This window comes from Ammospiza caudacuta, chromosome 7 (assembly GCF_027887145.1).
Source record: "Ammospiza caudacuta isolate bAmmCau1 chromosome 7, bAmmCau1.pri, whole genome shotgun sequence".
Taxonomy (NCBI): Eukaryota; Metazoa; Chordata; class Aves; order Passeriformes; family Passerellidae; genus Ammospiza; species Ammospiza caudacuta.
Window position 1 is genome coordinate 41283988 of NC_080599.1, and position 16223 is coordinate 41300210.

General features: G+C 43.8%; 1 protein-coding gene across 1 annotated transcript in view; it reads right to left on the minus strand.

The window, feature by feature from the left end:
* The window catches only part of LOC131559671 (cytosolic carboxypeptidase 6-like), a 205540-nt gene extending 189715 nt beyond the window's left edge, over positions 1-15825 (minus strand). Inside the window, exons 1-2 of the mRNA XM_058808088.1 lie at positions 15750-15825; positions 15350-15439 (exon numbers count right to left, since the gene is read on the minus strand). Coding sequence (XP_058664071.1) covers positions 15350-15439; positions 15750-15825 — 166 coding nt within the window. The remainder of the gene's footprint in view (positions 1-15349; positions 15440-15749) is intronic.
* Positions 15826-16223: the final 398 nt, after the last annotated feature.

Consider the following 16223-nt stretch of genomic DNA (forward strand, 5'->3'; position numbering starts at 1 on the left):
TTCCTTTCCTTTCCTTTCCTTTCCTTTCCTTTCCTTTCCTTTCCTTTCCTTTCCTTTCCTTTCCTTTCCTTTCCTTTCCTTTCCTTTCCTTTCCTTTCCTTTCCTTTCCTTTCCTTTCCTTTCCTTTCCTCACAGAAAGGAGCACACAAAGTGTTCCACAAACTATAGCTTTGGGTAAAATGTGGCATCTAATTTTGCCTGTTAAAATTGTCAGCCAACAAATAAAAGACAATTAAGCATTTTGCGAGGACAAGTCTAGTTCCTACTTTAAAATTCTCTAGATATTTTATACTACCCAAAGCCTGATCCTGTCTGAAAATCCAAAAGAAAAAATAACATTACTAAACAGACTTGAGTAGATGATGAGACCGCACAAACGATCTTGTTACAAAAGATGCCGTAGGTCATATAATTCATGTAATTATTAGGACATACATTCATGTAATCTTGTTCTGATAAAACTGTCTTCTAACATGCCTTAAGAGTTCCTCTGATGCTTTGGCACTTTAACAGCTGGAAACCCCAAGGAACCAAACAGTCTGACCCTTTCCTACTTGTTGGATGCAGCAATTTATGGCCTCAGGACTCATTTGGATGCCATTGAATTGGATTGTGCATATTTTCAGACTTTAGAATAAGAATAGAATGAGGAAAAAAGCCCTAGATTGAAGCTTGGGTGCTTGGATACTTGATCAGAGCAGCGGTGGGGTGTTGGTGGCACAATTTCCTGCAGCTCTGGGTGCAGGGCACTCGTGCTCTCCCCAGCAGCACCACCAGCCCAGGTGGAGCACCAGGTTAATCCCTCCCACCATTTCATGGTCTCTGCCTTTCCTCTTCCTTGCAGCAATGGGATGCCCACAAGTTTCAAAGCAGCAGACTAATTTAGGAGAGCAGGGCTGGATTTGTCTGGTGAAAAGTGCAAACCTGCACGGAGGGAAGCAGACTGTCTGCCCTGCACAGAGATGAACTCATATCTCAGCCCCTTAATTACCCTGATGGCGCTTGCTTAACCTCAAACTAATCTACCCTGGCCCAGGGGCAGTTGTGCAGCTCTCCAGCAGAACTGATGCAACAGCAAAGAGCTGTGACTTGAAAGAACCTGTCAGGCTGACAAAGAGAGGAGGTATTGGCAGGAGCACACAGCTCCTGCTTCAGGATTGCCTGAAGGGTTCCTAAATTCAGTGCACAGCACAGACTGAGTGGGTGGCTTCCTTGGCTGGCTTTCCTTTCTTTAATTTTCTTAATATGCTGTAAGGAGCTTGGAGTTCTCTTTGCATCAAAATGAGCCTACCAATACCCCCTGGATAATGCCTCTTTTCCTCCTGGGGAAAAACAAAAGGGTTCCTGGAGAAGCACTGCAAGGATCAGATGATCTTGTTTCATTAATGAATTATTTGGGATTTATCAGAATCATTCTCAAGATGTTACCTCAAGAATATGATGCGCTTGGTCATTATTATTCAAAGTATGTCCCTCCCATGAGTGTGAGTCCTCCCGTCAGCTCAAAAAATATTCACTGCATTATGGCCCTCAATTTTTACAGAATTAACTAATGGTAAATCCAGCTAGAGTTGAACAGAAATATGCAGAAGATTCCTTCTATCCTGATGAGTGAGACAAGAGGCAAACCTTGGTTGCAAAGAGGGGAAAAATAAACATAAGGGGAGTAAAATCCAGAATGTATGAGCCAGAGTCAAGCAGGGATGTACCCTGGCAGAATTAACTCAGGCACTGTTTCCTGCTATCCCTATCAACTCACAAAACACCAGACTTTTCACCATTGCCCTGAAGGGGAGTTTCAGCTGTCCACCAACAGCACCAGCAAGGAGGTGAAAAAACCAGAAACAGAAAATCACTTCATTCTCCAGTTTGCTACTTAGAGCTGTAAGGGTCTGGCAGGGCAAACAGAGAAACTGCATCATTGTTGGAGTGTTGCTGCTTTACCCAGGAGCTGGCTGAGCTCCCCAGAGCCTGGCAGATGACTGCTTTCCTGCCCATCATGACAACTGCAGATGTGGAGGTCAGAAACCTTCCCAGGGCTGGCAACAAGAATGCACCACAAGTGTAAATTCTCCAAAGTTGCCTGCACTGGGGAAAAGATTCCCAGCAGAGCTATAAAAGTGATAAAAATAAACTCTGATGGACACAAGGAGGACTAAGCAGACCTAGTTCTACTTGGGAAACCACTAAAAGTTGCAGGGAATAGCAAAAGAGGATGAACCCTCTCCTTTCAAGCCTTTTGTTGAATTGTCTCCCCAGACTCAGAGCACTTCCTATATGGCCAGAGATACCTTTCATAACCTGGCAGAGGTGCCTTTCTTTGGGAATTAGGAACCTTTGGGATTTCAGTGTGCTTGGTTAAACAAAGCTGGGCACTGGGAGCAGAGGCTGGACTAGTTTTACCCAATTTTACCCAGTTTTATCCAACTTTACCCAGTTTTACCCCTGGATCTGTCACACAGTGCTGTTCTGCAGACCCAATGAACAAAGCAGCAGTCACACTGAGCTCTTACAGAATTATCTGTGGTCACAACAAGAACTGAAGAAACCTGAAGATGGATAGAGCAGCCCAAGCAAAGAATGCGCTGTAAGCTGAGAAGGCAAAAGGTGGATTTCTCTGGAGGCAGACAGCGAATACATTTACATACAAAAATCTAATACACAGTGAAAAAGGGAAAGGGCATTACATAAATAATGCGAGGCAAGGAATGAAAAATATGTATTTTTAAACACATTCTAAAAACGGTTTCCAGCATCTGCAAACACGTTGCTCAGCCAAGCAAAGACCCAGAGGCAGCAGGTTTGAGTCAGGCAGGCACACACAGACCAGAGGGGCCTTGCAGAACATCACTCATTCACACCAAGGTCCCTTCAGCTCTAGGGTGTTGGGAGAGTATTTGGGGTATCTCCACTTTTAATTTGCCTTTATCTACAACAACCTGCAGACATTTGCTGCTGGCCACATCACAAGAGGGCTCCTCAGCCAGACAGACTCCTGGTGGCACCACTGCTGGGATGAAAGTGGAACACAAATTGCTGGGAAGGAGCAAGAGCACATTGATGCCCCCATGGGCGATGTGATGCCCTAAAGCTCTGGTGTCACAGACATCTTTTCATGAAAATCCTTTCCTTAGGATTTTTTCCTCCTGGGAAGCTGAGAGGCCTCAGGAACAAAATGTAAACATTGATTATCTGCTGCTGTGGAATGCAACAGGTGCATCTGTGGTTGGTCTCATGTGGATGTTTGGAATTAATGGCCAATCACAGTGAGCTGGCTTGGACTCTCTGTCTGAGCCACAAACCTTTGTTATTCATTCCTTTCTATTCTTAGCTTAGCTAGCCTTCTGAGGAGAACCTTTTCTTCTATTCTTTTAGTGCAGTTTTAATGTAATATATATATCATAAAATAATAAATCAGCCTTCTGAAACATGGAGCCAGACCTCCGTCTCTTCCTTCAACATAAGACCCCTGTGAACACCGTCACACTCTGGATCTCCAGAGGACACAAGGACAGGACTCAGGAGAAAATTGGGATGTGGGAAAGGAACTCTTTCTTGTACTTCAGCCCAGAACTTTAATCCACTCACCTATGAAGAGCTGAGGTGTCCCTTCCTTAGGGCTGAGCCCCAGCTGCTCCCTTCTGCTGCAGATGTGGCTTTTCCATTCATATGTGGCACATCCACACACTCCCCACATGCAAACACTGGCAGCTTGGCCTGGCAGGAACCTGCACAGCCATTCCCCTCATTTCCCCCGTGGGCACGAACAACCACATCGCTTTGTGACTCCTGATACACAGAACTTGCACTAAGCTAGCTGTAATGGCACCTTTTGGCTGCTTCATTGATTTCCACTTTACTGGGTTTGCAGGTTACACTGCTTCACTGTTACAGGATTTGCCTGTCCTTCCCTTCAGATGGACTGAGAAGGCACAAGGCAGTTTCTCCCCTTTTCCAAGGGAGGCAGAGGCACCTGCAAGGCTCCAGTGGCAGAGCAGGGCACAAAGTCTGCTGGCACTGCAAGGCAGCAGCTCTAAAATGGACAACCAGAATAAGAGAGAGAGAGAATCCTGTTAATGGAGAGCTGTTTTACACTCTCCTGTGGTTATTTATGGGCATGAGAAAGGCAAGAGTGGCATCAGCTTCCTTCAGAGGAGGCTGCCTGTCCCCTGGAGCCAGAGGGAGCTTCCTGCCTGCTCTGGGTCTCCCCCTCAAAGACATCCAAAAGTAACACACTAGCAAAACCAGAATAAAGCAGATATCTGTATATCTTCTCCCTGACAGATGGCATCAAGGTAGTAGAGGCTGAGTTGTTCTAAGCAGTGCCAAAGGACAGTTAAAACTGAAATGAAACATGGAAGTCCATTTGCACAGCAAAGTCTGGAGCTTCAGTTTTGACAGGCAAATAAAGCAGGGACTGTATTTGTATGTATTTTGTATGTAACACCTGAACTATTTCTGGGGAAAAGAAAAAAAGGAGTGATTTATTAAAGAAAAACCTAATCCTCAGGGAAGATCTGATGGCCAAGAAAATGCTGGCTGCATCTGAACTTCCCCCCATTGACTCAGAGGTGAAAGTTGTGGATCTGCAAGTTGCTTTCAGTGGTACTGGAGGGGACTTGTTGGATAGCTGCTTGCATTGGGTTCCAGCAGGCAAAAGCCTTTTTCCCTGTGGTTTATTTTTTTGTCTTATAGAAGAATAAAAAAAAGTAATGACCATGTCTCTACATGAAGAAAGAAATTGCAAAACCTCTGCTCTGCCCCTCATTGCTGGAGATGGATCTGTTCTTTTATTTACACTGCATGACATCCAGGCAAGGAAAAGCTCCACAGAAATAAATTAGGGTCACTCTCTGTCAGTGCAGGTGTGCTCCTGGCTGTTAAGCAACAGAACGTGGCATAAGCCCCTTCCTCCACTCCAGAGCAAATGTTGCTGTGAAAATGAAGATGCATTGCAGATCCTAAAGGTGATGGTAATTAGCACTGGAAAGGGAATAATCAGCAACATTTCCTCACATGAGTAGGACCACCACAAGCATCTCTCCTTGTAAAGAAGTGAAATTCTCCAGGAGGGTATAAAAGTACATGTTTCCATCTGAGAAGTATGAGGGAGAAAAGTCAGAGGGATATAACTTTCAGGAGGCCTCCAAGGATTGAGGGGGTTTGTTGTTGTTGTTGTTGTATTAGGAAGAAGCAGCTAAAAAAACCCCACTATTTCCTAAAGAATTCTGTTTGGAGACAGTCTTAATGCAAAATCAACTTTGAAGCATATTAAACTGAGAAGGCATAAGATGCTCTCATTCCAGACTAAGAATTGCTGTGGAAATGTTCTAATGCACTCTACATTCACAGTCTGCCTCAGATGCAAATGAAATCTCAAGTGCCAGCAAGCTCCAGACAGAAGCTCTCCCCAGGCACTTTGTAAGGATGGGTTTGAAATCTGGCAGCACTGTGACCACAGCAGCTGATGTCAAGGCGCTCTTTCCCTCATATCCTTGGCCACTGGGAGCAGTGCCAGGAAGAAAAATCAGAGTTCACATGTGACCAGGGGCGAGGACTTTCTAACTTTCTACCTTGAACAGAATTTTAAGGTCTTAAAGGTAAACTTAAGTTTAATAAACAGCCACTTTTGCTGCATGAAGGAGCCAGATTTCAGAAGGGAGAGGAGCCACAGAACACACTGGGCAAACTGAGATCCCAGTGATCTGCTGTCCCCAGGGCAGGGAATTACTGCAGGGAATAAGGGGTGCTGTTCCAACAGGTTTCCAGCTCTGTTCCCTGCTTCTCCCCAGGAATGAGCGACACACCCAGGCTTTGAAAGATGGCACCTGGACCAAGGCTGGACCACAGCATTTTCCAGTTCTACTCTTGACTCTCTGACAGATCATGTCCCATTTGATGGAGGGCAGGGGAAGCTCACTGAGGCTGAATGGCTTCTCCTGTACCTGGGATTAGGCACCCTCCTGGTCTCCCTTTGCTGCTGTGACACCAAGCACAAGTGCTTCTAAGGGAACAGGACATGAAGCTGATCAGTGTTGTACTAAAGTCACCGCAGCAGTCAAACTTTAATCACTAGAAAAATTGAAAATGCTCAATGATGCTCCTTTTGTGTAGGTGGAGGCCATGCTGAACCAGAACTTGCCCTGTTGTCATTGTCTGTGTCACACTTTTTCTGTAGTCACCCAAAGATTTGGCTTCTGCTTGCCAATAATATAGACCACATCCATCTTTATAACATTTTGCCTACACACTGTTCCACTGGCTGAAAATTTTGGAGTAAACTTTTATAATTTTGAACAAAATATCACATAAGGAGACCTGCAGACTTCTCCTTTCCTCTTCTTTTAACTGACCACAGATCTTTGGCTTTCTTTGTTCTTTCCCTTCCCCACCAAATTTTTTTTCCCATCAGTGATAAAGTAACAAAAAAATAGAGGAACAAAAAAAAAAAGAGAAAGGGAAAATAGGACAAAAATTAGTGAGCTTGTATGAAATTTATAACAAAGCACTCTTTGAAAACCTGTGGCATTAGAAAAAAAAATACAAATTAATTATTTTTCATCCATGTCCAATTATCTTGTAAATTTAGCAGTAGCAAAGACTAATGCCATAACCTCCAAATCATAACACAGACACCAGGAGTGTGTTACCATTTGTGGAACTTGTAATAAGTAATTTGACCCTTGAACTAACACTATGGGGCACATCTGGAAATTGCCACTTAGGGGCAACACCAGTCACTAGGGAACCAACCTTCCTGGCCAGAGTGACATTTTACAGAGCCCTTTTCCATTGTTCAAAACTCCCCTAAATTTACCCTTCCTGCCTACAAAGTGTTTAACAGAAGTTTGTCCCTGCATTAGGGTCCCAGCACAGCAATTTGTGCCTACATTTATTCTTAGGTGAAATTAAGCAGAGCTGGCAATGAATGTGCCCCATTACCCTTTCCTTCCACGCCCAGAGTGCAGAGAAGCCTCAGCCTGCACTGAAAGAGCAAAGCCAAAGCCAATCTCTACAGGGCTGTTGTCTGCTTTTATCCCAAGTGCCTTCTCCTTGCCCTCCAGACAGGCTTTGCACCCTTTTCTCTGTAAGCTGGAGAAGCCATGGCTCTCATAAACATCTGCACAATGTTTAGGCACTGACGAGCTTGTGAGCAACCTGTCCAGGGGCAGAGGGAAAGTTTAATCCCAGTGCCCTGGTGTCAAAGGAAAGTTTGCAGCGGCCAAGTCTCAGTCACTCATCAGTGCTGGCTCCTGAGAGCAAAGCAGGAGGAGCAGAAAGGTAAGTGCAGGGCACCTCGAGAGAAAAGGACTGAAAACAAAATGAAAACAACCCCAAAAAAAATCAATTCAGCTGAACCCAGCCAGGGCAGGCAAAGAACAAAGGGTCAGAAGACAAAGCTGGAAACAATAGACCAGCAAGATGAGTGTCAGTTGTGAGGAAGAGCCAGGGCACTGCTGGAGGAGAATGGAAAGGGCTTAAATTATAAAAACCAGAAGAGATTCCTAATTGTGAATGCTGACCTGCAATTTGATCAGCACAGCTCTCACACACTACTGCACTGACTGAAAGGGCTCATCTCAGTCTTGGTTCCTTGATGGCAGTGATGGTCACTTATCAGAGCCCTTGCTTTGCCATTAACAGAGTCATGAAATTGAGGTCTAAAGACAACCCTGAACCTCCTGTGGATTTTACATCTTTGTCCTGAGTTTTGCATATTTATTTCCTGCCTTGGCCCAGAGAAGATCTGGTTTCTGGAGCAATACTGCTCCCTAAAAGTGTAGGACTGGCTGCCCATGGCCATACAGAGCAATAAGCACAGAAAAGGACCCTGATAACTGGGCAGACATATTTAAGCACCTTCAGAATCCACTCAGACTGATTTTTAGTGGGAAAACCAGGTGATATTAAGGAAAGCCAAATCATCATGAAGTCCAGGTAATCAGTATTTTCTCTTTTTCCTGTCCTCAGACATCAGCAATGTGCCCCAGTGTGTACAAATGTGATGTGCTTTGCCCTAGAGGGAGGTTGGTAGGGCTGGGAGGAAATTATCTTTAACCTATGTTATCCAAAAGTATGAGCAGTCAAGAAACATTGCAAAACCAGGATGTTCAGGAGATTAATTGGGCAATCTCACATGGAGACAAAATAAATTTGCCTGTTGTTCTACAGCGAAAGCCTTTCTCAATGCTCCCCCTTGAAGACCAAGGGCTCCTTTAGCTCTGTGATTATCCCAAAGAGGATTAGTTAAGCAGAGCTAGTCAAAGCTCTGGGCAAAGGGCAAACCAAATCAAACAAAGCCACTTTTGACATTTCTGAGCTGCAGAGGCACAGCTGACCTTGCTGTCCCAGGGCTGAGGAGTTACTGGGAGCAGAGGGATGAGCACACAGGGGTGAGCCTGCCTGAGCAGCCCAGCTCTCTGTTCCTGCTGCTGCAGATTGAACAGAAGAGCTGGGACAGCAGCCTCTGCTGCTGGTGGGGAGAGATGTCTCAGCCACAGATGACACAGCTTCTTCCTCAGGGACAGCTCAGGTTTCCACAATTCTGGGGTTCCTCTGCAGTTGCAAACATGAACATCCAGCTCATGCATTGTCCACCTCCACACCCTGCCACCATCTCACCTTCTCTCTGTGCAGGAGTTCCAGAAAACACCTTGTAAAGGTGTAAATCACATGACTCCACAGCCTGAGGAATTTAAATCATCATAAACTTCCTCCAGCTCAGGAACCTGGGTGTATAACCTCTCAGACCTGCCTGACACCACAGTGATTTGATTCAAAGCCTGTGGTACCTTGTAACAGCCAATGTCACACTGGGTGTTAGGAATCCCTCTAACAGTCTATTTGCAGCAACACAACTTGAAAAGGAGCTTTTATTTCCCTTACTCCAATATGGATGCTTTAGTATTCTCAGAACAACCTCTCTCTCCTGGGATACTTCACACTAAAATCTCATCCAGGAGATTTACAAGGGACAGACAATAGTGATTTTCATGTTGCTTTAGAAGCCAGGGAGAGTGTGTTTCCCTTTGTATTAAAGCTTAGGAGCTATGCACTTGAAGAAAAAAATCTTGGTGGGAAGGATGAATGCAATTTAACAACCTTAAGAGAGTCCTGCAGCTCATTTTATGGTTGGGCTGTTGGATTCTGCTGCCTTTGTTTGCTTCTCATCATTTGGTTTCCTGAACTCCTGTAAAAGAGCCCATGAACTGCAGCTCCTGCTCACCACATTCCATCACTGCTCCTAAGAGGTGAGCTGCTCCTGAAAGCATAGGAATATTCCCATCCTCCTGAAAGCACAGGAGTGTTCCCATCCTCCTGAAATCACAGGAGTGTTCCCATCCTCCTGAAAGCACGGGAGTGTTCCCATTGCCATCCTCTCCTGACACAACTTGTGCATGTCACTGGATGCAGAACACCATAAATTCATGGAAAGATTCTACTCTTCCTTTGACCAAGAGCAGTCACCTCAAGGGTAGAACTCTGCTCTAGGGGATGCACTTTCCTATGGACTGAAGCCAGAAAAGATTTTCATAGGATGTCAAAAATACTGAAAGGGAATGGAAGTTTTGTGTCTTTATACCTCAAAGGGTATAGAAAGACACAAGGTGGCAAGAAAGTATAAAAAAATACCCTTAAAGTGGAGCTTCTGTGTTGCTCAGTTCTCTTCAGTCTTAGCAATGCAGCCATGAAGAGGAACACTGGAAAAGGCTCCCAAAAAAGCATTCCTGAACCAGAGAGTACCCATTCCTTGTCTGCCTGGCCATGGCAGAACCCCTTCTGCACCCAGAGATGCCTTACAAACACATCCAAAGAGGAATTGCACACTAAGCCTTTATACATATGCATTCCATTCACTTGGAGCCTAGAAGTAGCCAGGACAGCAGAAGTGTTTGCTTCCATTCTCTTTCATTTGGCAGAGAAGGCAGAAGTGAGACTTGACAGTAATACAACAAACATGCAATTACAGGATTCCTATCCCCTGTGGAATGGTATTTTCTTTCCTCCTCTGGTAGGAAACATAGCTTGGAAATGAAGATGAATTGGCTTGCTAGACAGAAGAATAAAACAGATCAAGTGAGATGCAAGCCATGCATTTGTTCAGGTGCACCTTCAGTCTGATAGGAAATCTGGCAGATGATGTCCCCAAGCTTCTGAGGACCCAATCATTGCCACCACAGGGATTTCTAGGGGCACTGCTTTCTTCTGCAGTGCAGCTGCTGTTCCCAAAAGCATCTTACACCAATGGCTACAGAACTCAGTTTATTTACCTTAGGAGGAATTTATACCCTGGAGACAGCTAAGCAAGGTCATCACCTCTGCTCCTTCAGAAAGGCTCTTTTCACAGGTAAAGGCTGAATTTACACTTTTATCTAAAACATGTCTTGGCCTTCAGTTACTATCACTTATGTCCTAATGCTCAAAAGATTTATGCTTAATAAAAGAAACAGAAAAGCAGCTTTTAACCCTGACAGTATATTCCTCTTCTTTCTTCATAAGAAAAGACAAAGTTTGGGTAAAATTCCAAGTAGAAGAAACAGGCTTCACAAGGATCCTTCTCATGCTTATGACTGTTTCCCACAAGAAATATAAAACACAAATCCCAAATAACAAAACAAAACAAACCCCATAACACAACCAAAAAAACCCACCCAAGTCACATTTATTGTATTTTAGCAACTTCACTCTCCTACCAACTCCCTCAGGTTTCCTGAAGGATCAAATTCAAAGGATTTGAAGGCACTGCCTCCACAAAATGAACTAGAAAACAGTTTTAAGAGGCCACTTTGGAATCTGTCCAGGAGTTAAATCCTTCTGAGCACCTGGAGCATCCTGGTGACACAGAGAGCAAGTTCAATTACCCACCAGCCCAATGAGTTATAGTGCAACATCAGGACTGGAGAGACAGCTGCTGGGAGACTTGTTTTCAGGCAGTCTTTTCCCTTCCATTCCATGCTTCAAACTTAGAATCAAAATTTGTACAAGTTTTCAGATTTTTTTTTCCCCTGCCCTCTGCTGGCGAGAGGGTGAGGGTTAAAAACACAGACAAAGGATGCAAACAGAAAATCAAGAGACCTTGCCCAGTGCAATCTGTTCTTCCATTTCATATCATCTGATTTAAGGTGAAGCAAGGGAGAGCATTCATTTAAGCAGCTATAAAGAAAGAAAAAAAGATTTATTGAAAAGTAATTTTTTCTCCGTTTCTTATGGAAAAGAGTCACAGGTGTCTGTTTTTCTTATATTTTCTCTTTAATGGCTGTTCCCTTTTCAGCTCATAAGATTCAAGGTCAGGTCCAGGTTAAATTATACTGAGCCTGAGAGGCTCAGCAACTTCAAACCCAGTTATGGGATTCCTCTCCCTTCTGTATTGCACTGGGCTCCCATTCTGGTATTCCAGCCTGGAAATCCCTATTAGACGCTTGGGGTACAAATTTTCATTTCTGCATTTAGATGGCAAGATGGGTGCCACAGTGGGAAATCAACAATTGGCATCCCACTAATAGAACATGCTAAATCAGTGAGTAAAATTAATGTCTTGGTGCATCTAGACATGTTTAACCTTGGAATTACTGACTGCTGGCAAAAGTCAGAGCATACAGGATAAACTTAAATGTAGGAGTGTCTCCTACAACTTTCCATGGATGTGAATAGTGAGGGACAGTTGCTTTTCTCCCACAAAGAATATAAAATCTAGCAAACATAAGAAACAAAATAAGACTCTGAGAATATTGGGGGCTAAAAATACCCCTATTGCCAAGCCTTGGATAAAATCCAATCCTTTTGAAAGCTGCCTTATGGTCAGCGTTTGGAGGGTAGGGGCTTGCACAGATTATTAGTGCACACTGTTACCTGACATCTGTAAGAGTCAGTTTATTTGCCTTTACAGTAAAGTATGGAAGAGAAAACAGCCCACAGTTTCTTAAAGGAAAATACTATGAGGGAGAAAAATGAGAAGAAATATCTAAGAAAGGAAAATAATCTAAACCCACAACTTCAGAACAATCCCTCAGAAATCTGACAGGCCAAGAGAGATGAGTTCGGGCTGTAAGATGAATTTGCACTCCTTTGTGCTCACTACAAACGCCCTCCAGGAGCAGCAGTGATTCCAGCAGTTGGTTAAAAAATGGTCTATAATAGCAAAATGAAAACAAATCCTCTTAATCCTGGATCCTACTCCTACTTATTCATCCCTAGGAGTGGTGCAAACATCAATGCTCATGGTGACCATCACCATCTGAGCAGGAGAATACCACCCTACCTTTGGATTGAAAGGTACTCATGTGAATATTCTGAATATCCTCTCTGGTGGCTGGGTCTCCATTTCCAGCCCTGAGCTCCACCACAAGCAGTTAGGAACCACCAGGAAAACTTCCTAAAAAGGAGAACCATTGTACTAACTCCTAAAAGACCAAAACAGAAACAAAAAGGTTCTTAATCCATCTTTTTATGAAGAGGCCCTCCAGGGTTTTGTGGCAGCTGCAGCATGTGTGAAATATTACAGCATTTCTTTGTGACTGCTGGATGAGGTGCCTGATGGTTCTGAGGAGGTCTGGTCACTGCTGCAAGCACTCCACAGCTGGAAGGTGACAGAAATATCTATCCAAATTTAAAATACCTGCACATTTGCAGGAATGAAGGGCATTTGTATCCAAAACTCAGCTTTCAGTGGATTCTTCACAGTAGAATATGAAGAAAAATGACAGAGAAACAATTTTGAACAGAGAGATGACAAGATTTTTTAATCCCACAGGAATACAAAATCCTTGCATAGATTCATAATATGTGGTTAAAGTGGAGGACAAAGGATTAAAAGACGAGCACAAGCATCTCATGATGTATCAAAGCTAGAAAACTTGCTTCTCAGGGGCCTTGACTAGTCAAAAACAAAAAAGTCCAAACAAACAAAAAAACAAACAAGAAAAACCCAAAAGCACATGCACACACACCAACACCCCCCCCCCAAAAAAAAGCAAACAAAAAAAAAAAAAAAAAAAAAAAAAAAAAAAAACACCCAAAAAACCAAAGAAATGGGGCTTGTAATATGTAGTTTCTGCCAGGTCCCAGGAATCTCCTGTTTGGAGTACACAGCTAAAAATCCCTCAGCAAAAACCAGCCCAAAGAGGGCAGGAAAGGAACTGGCCAGCTCAAAGAGAGGTAGAAAAGTGAGTAAGGAGTCAGATATTATCTTCAGGCTTTAAAGAAGACAGTGACTGAACAAATTAAAACCAAAGATCAATGGGAAAAAATGAAAAACAAAAAATATAAAGCTTTTTGCTCATTCTCTATTCCCCTGTGGACTGATTCTCCAAGCTTGGGCAGTCACAGATCTGGTCTTCCATCCATGAGATGCTCCTGGGGAATATTTGGGATCAGTTTCCAGATCTTAATACTCCAGGTGGTGAGCATCATCAAACATTCAAGAAGAAATCTCTCCACCAAGAAAAAAAATAGTCCTGACATGTTCCATATGCACTGAGCTGGCATCTGGATATAAAATCTGCAACACCTAACTATGCCAAAAACCTTCCTGAGACTCCAGAAATAAAATTCCTAAGTGTGCCCTCAACTTGACTGCCAGAGGAATCTTTTTTATGCCTTCTTTTGATCCTCCCACACAAAAGTTTCCAAAGATGGAGCAAGCACCCAGTTTCACATTTGGCAGTGCTAGGAACAACGCTGCAATGGCCTTGAAGTGTTTGACATTTCCCCTTGTGTGGATGCTGATTCTGCACAGGAGGCAGCTCTGCCTGCATGGGGCAGGGGCTCAGTGCAGAGCCCAGAGCCTCTGGGCCCAAGAGCTGGAACCCAGCCACAAGTTTCTGATGTGCTTCTCCAAAACTCATATATTGATATTGCCTTGTTATTTTTCTTGTATTTCCTGCTTTTTCTTTCTTTTTTTTTTTTTTTTTTAATTTGTTTGTGTTTTCTTTGTTTGTTTTTGGCTTTTTTTCTTGCAAAGCACAAAGTTGTTTCCATGAGACAATCAGAGCATGACTTCTATCTAGCTGTTTCATCAGGCTAAGCATGCCACACGCTTTTACACATCCTTTTTTTTTTCCTGATTATTTCCCTTTTGAATAAACTCTCCATTATCAAAATAAAATAACATCATTTACAAAGCACCACCTCAGCAGCATGCCTCAGCTTTCATTTCACAGGGCTATGCCAGCAGCCACAAACAGAATCAAAGCAGCCAATTAAAAATCCATATTCATTAACAAACATCATGTGTGCTGTAATGCCCTGCATTGACTGTGGCACGGCAGGGGATGGGGAACTCGCTGAGTTTCCCTGCTCTCAGTCTGCAGCATTGTTTTGTTAGAGGAAGGGCTTTACCTTTGCTGCTCCAGGCCAGCAAGGAGAGTGTCCTGGGGCAGCAGAGGGGGCAGCTGCTCAGCTCAGCACCTTTTCCCTCAATGATGGCAAACACAGCCCCTTGCCAGGATTTGGAGCACACAGAGAAGACCATGAACCTGTGCCAGACCCTCCCCACCGAGGTCTTTGGGCACCAGCAGGGCCCATGGCAATGGAGCCTGTGGCACCACGAGCAGACAACATAATAATAAACTCTGCATATGCTTGATTGATGCAGCTCATGGGCTCAGCAGGGCCAGGTCCAAGCTGCTGCAGTGAATTACCAAATTGCCCTGGCTCCAGGGGAGCTGCTTTGATTTACACCATCAACACTTCACTGCTGCACACGGTCACATGCATAAGTACAATATTTCAGGCCTGTACAATGAAGTTATATGAAGGCGTGCCGGGGTTATTTATTTATTTGTACCCATGAGCCAAGAGATTTACAACTCTTTATAAATACAAGCTGGGCAATTTGCTTTCTATTTTTAGCAGGAATGCTTTGTGCAGGAAACAGCTGTCAGCCACTGGGAGCTGTGTTCCTCAGAGCAGCAGCTTCAGACAAAGAGAGGCCTCTTAGAATTCAACTGGAGAGCTAGGGTCACTGCTTTGTGATGGAAAAGAAGCTGGAGATGGTACACAGCAAGAAAAAATATAAGCAGTTAACAGAATAAACCCCAGCAAAATGGGCTGGAAAAGCCATAAGAAAAGGACCTTTACACAAATATATTGCAAATGAGTGTGACTGTCTCATTCTTCCCAAAAAAGCTTCAGAGCCCAGCTCTGTCCAAGTTCAGTAAACCTTCACAAGACTTGGAGCCAAGCTATTCCTACAGCCTCAAGGAAGATGAGCAGCTGGGTATTAGATGAGAGACTCTGCTGATATCCTCACCATGGAAAAATCTGCCACGTTCCATTTCAGAGCCAAAGCTATCCCCACCAAGCAGGAGATCAGATCCATCAGATCTGCCACCTTGGGGCACACACTCACCTTGGCAGACGAAGGAAGAGGGAGTTTCCCCAGGATGGACCCGTGCTGTGATGAACACCACTTTCTGTTCAGCCCCTGGACGCAGGTTTGCTGCAGCAGAAAGGGGACAGAGAGGAAAAAAAAAAAAAAAAAGAAATTAAGATTATTAAACTGTGCCCCAGATGTAGCAGCAAACAATTGTTAATTTTTAAAACACATCCTTTCATTAGAATTGGTCACACATTATAAACAAGCACAATCCCTGACCAAAGGGGCATCGTCACCAGGTCTCCTTCCCAGACTGCACAAGGGCTGCAAGAATAATAACATGCAGCCAAACCTGCAACAACAAATTTAGGTCTCTTTTTAAAGCCCAAGATTTACTGCAGAGACTTTAACTGCACTGTAATTGTGCTCTCACTCGTGATAAATGTCCCCCAGGGCCACAGGAACAGCACTGGGGTTCCAGTCGAGGTAAAGCCAATTGCACCCTGCATTGCACTTGGTCCAAGCCTTAGCAGTGCCAGGCAATGGCAAAGTGCTACAAATTATATTTATTAGGCTTTGCTCTGGAGGATTTAGAGGTGATTTTTTTAAAATCTTTTAAGTGTTTGGGACTGCATCTGCTCTAACTGAAAGAAAAGTTTAAAAAAAAAGTATAGGAAAGAGACCAAGATTAAATCCAGGAACCTTCTCCAGTGAGGGCATGAAAATGTGCTATTTCCCCTTCAAATTGCAGATAGGTGGAAGACAGATTTAGATCCCAACTATGCTGAATTTAACATGGATTAATCCCTCAGTTTTGAAGCCACACCACTTTGGCCACCTGCTTTAGCTATAAACTACGTGGGTCAACCAGGATCCTTCTTTTGTTTGTGCTGTGACTGCACTTAAT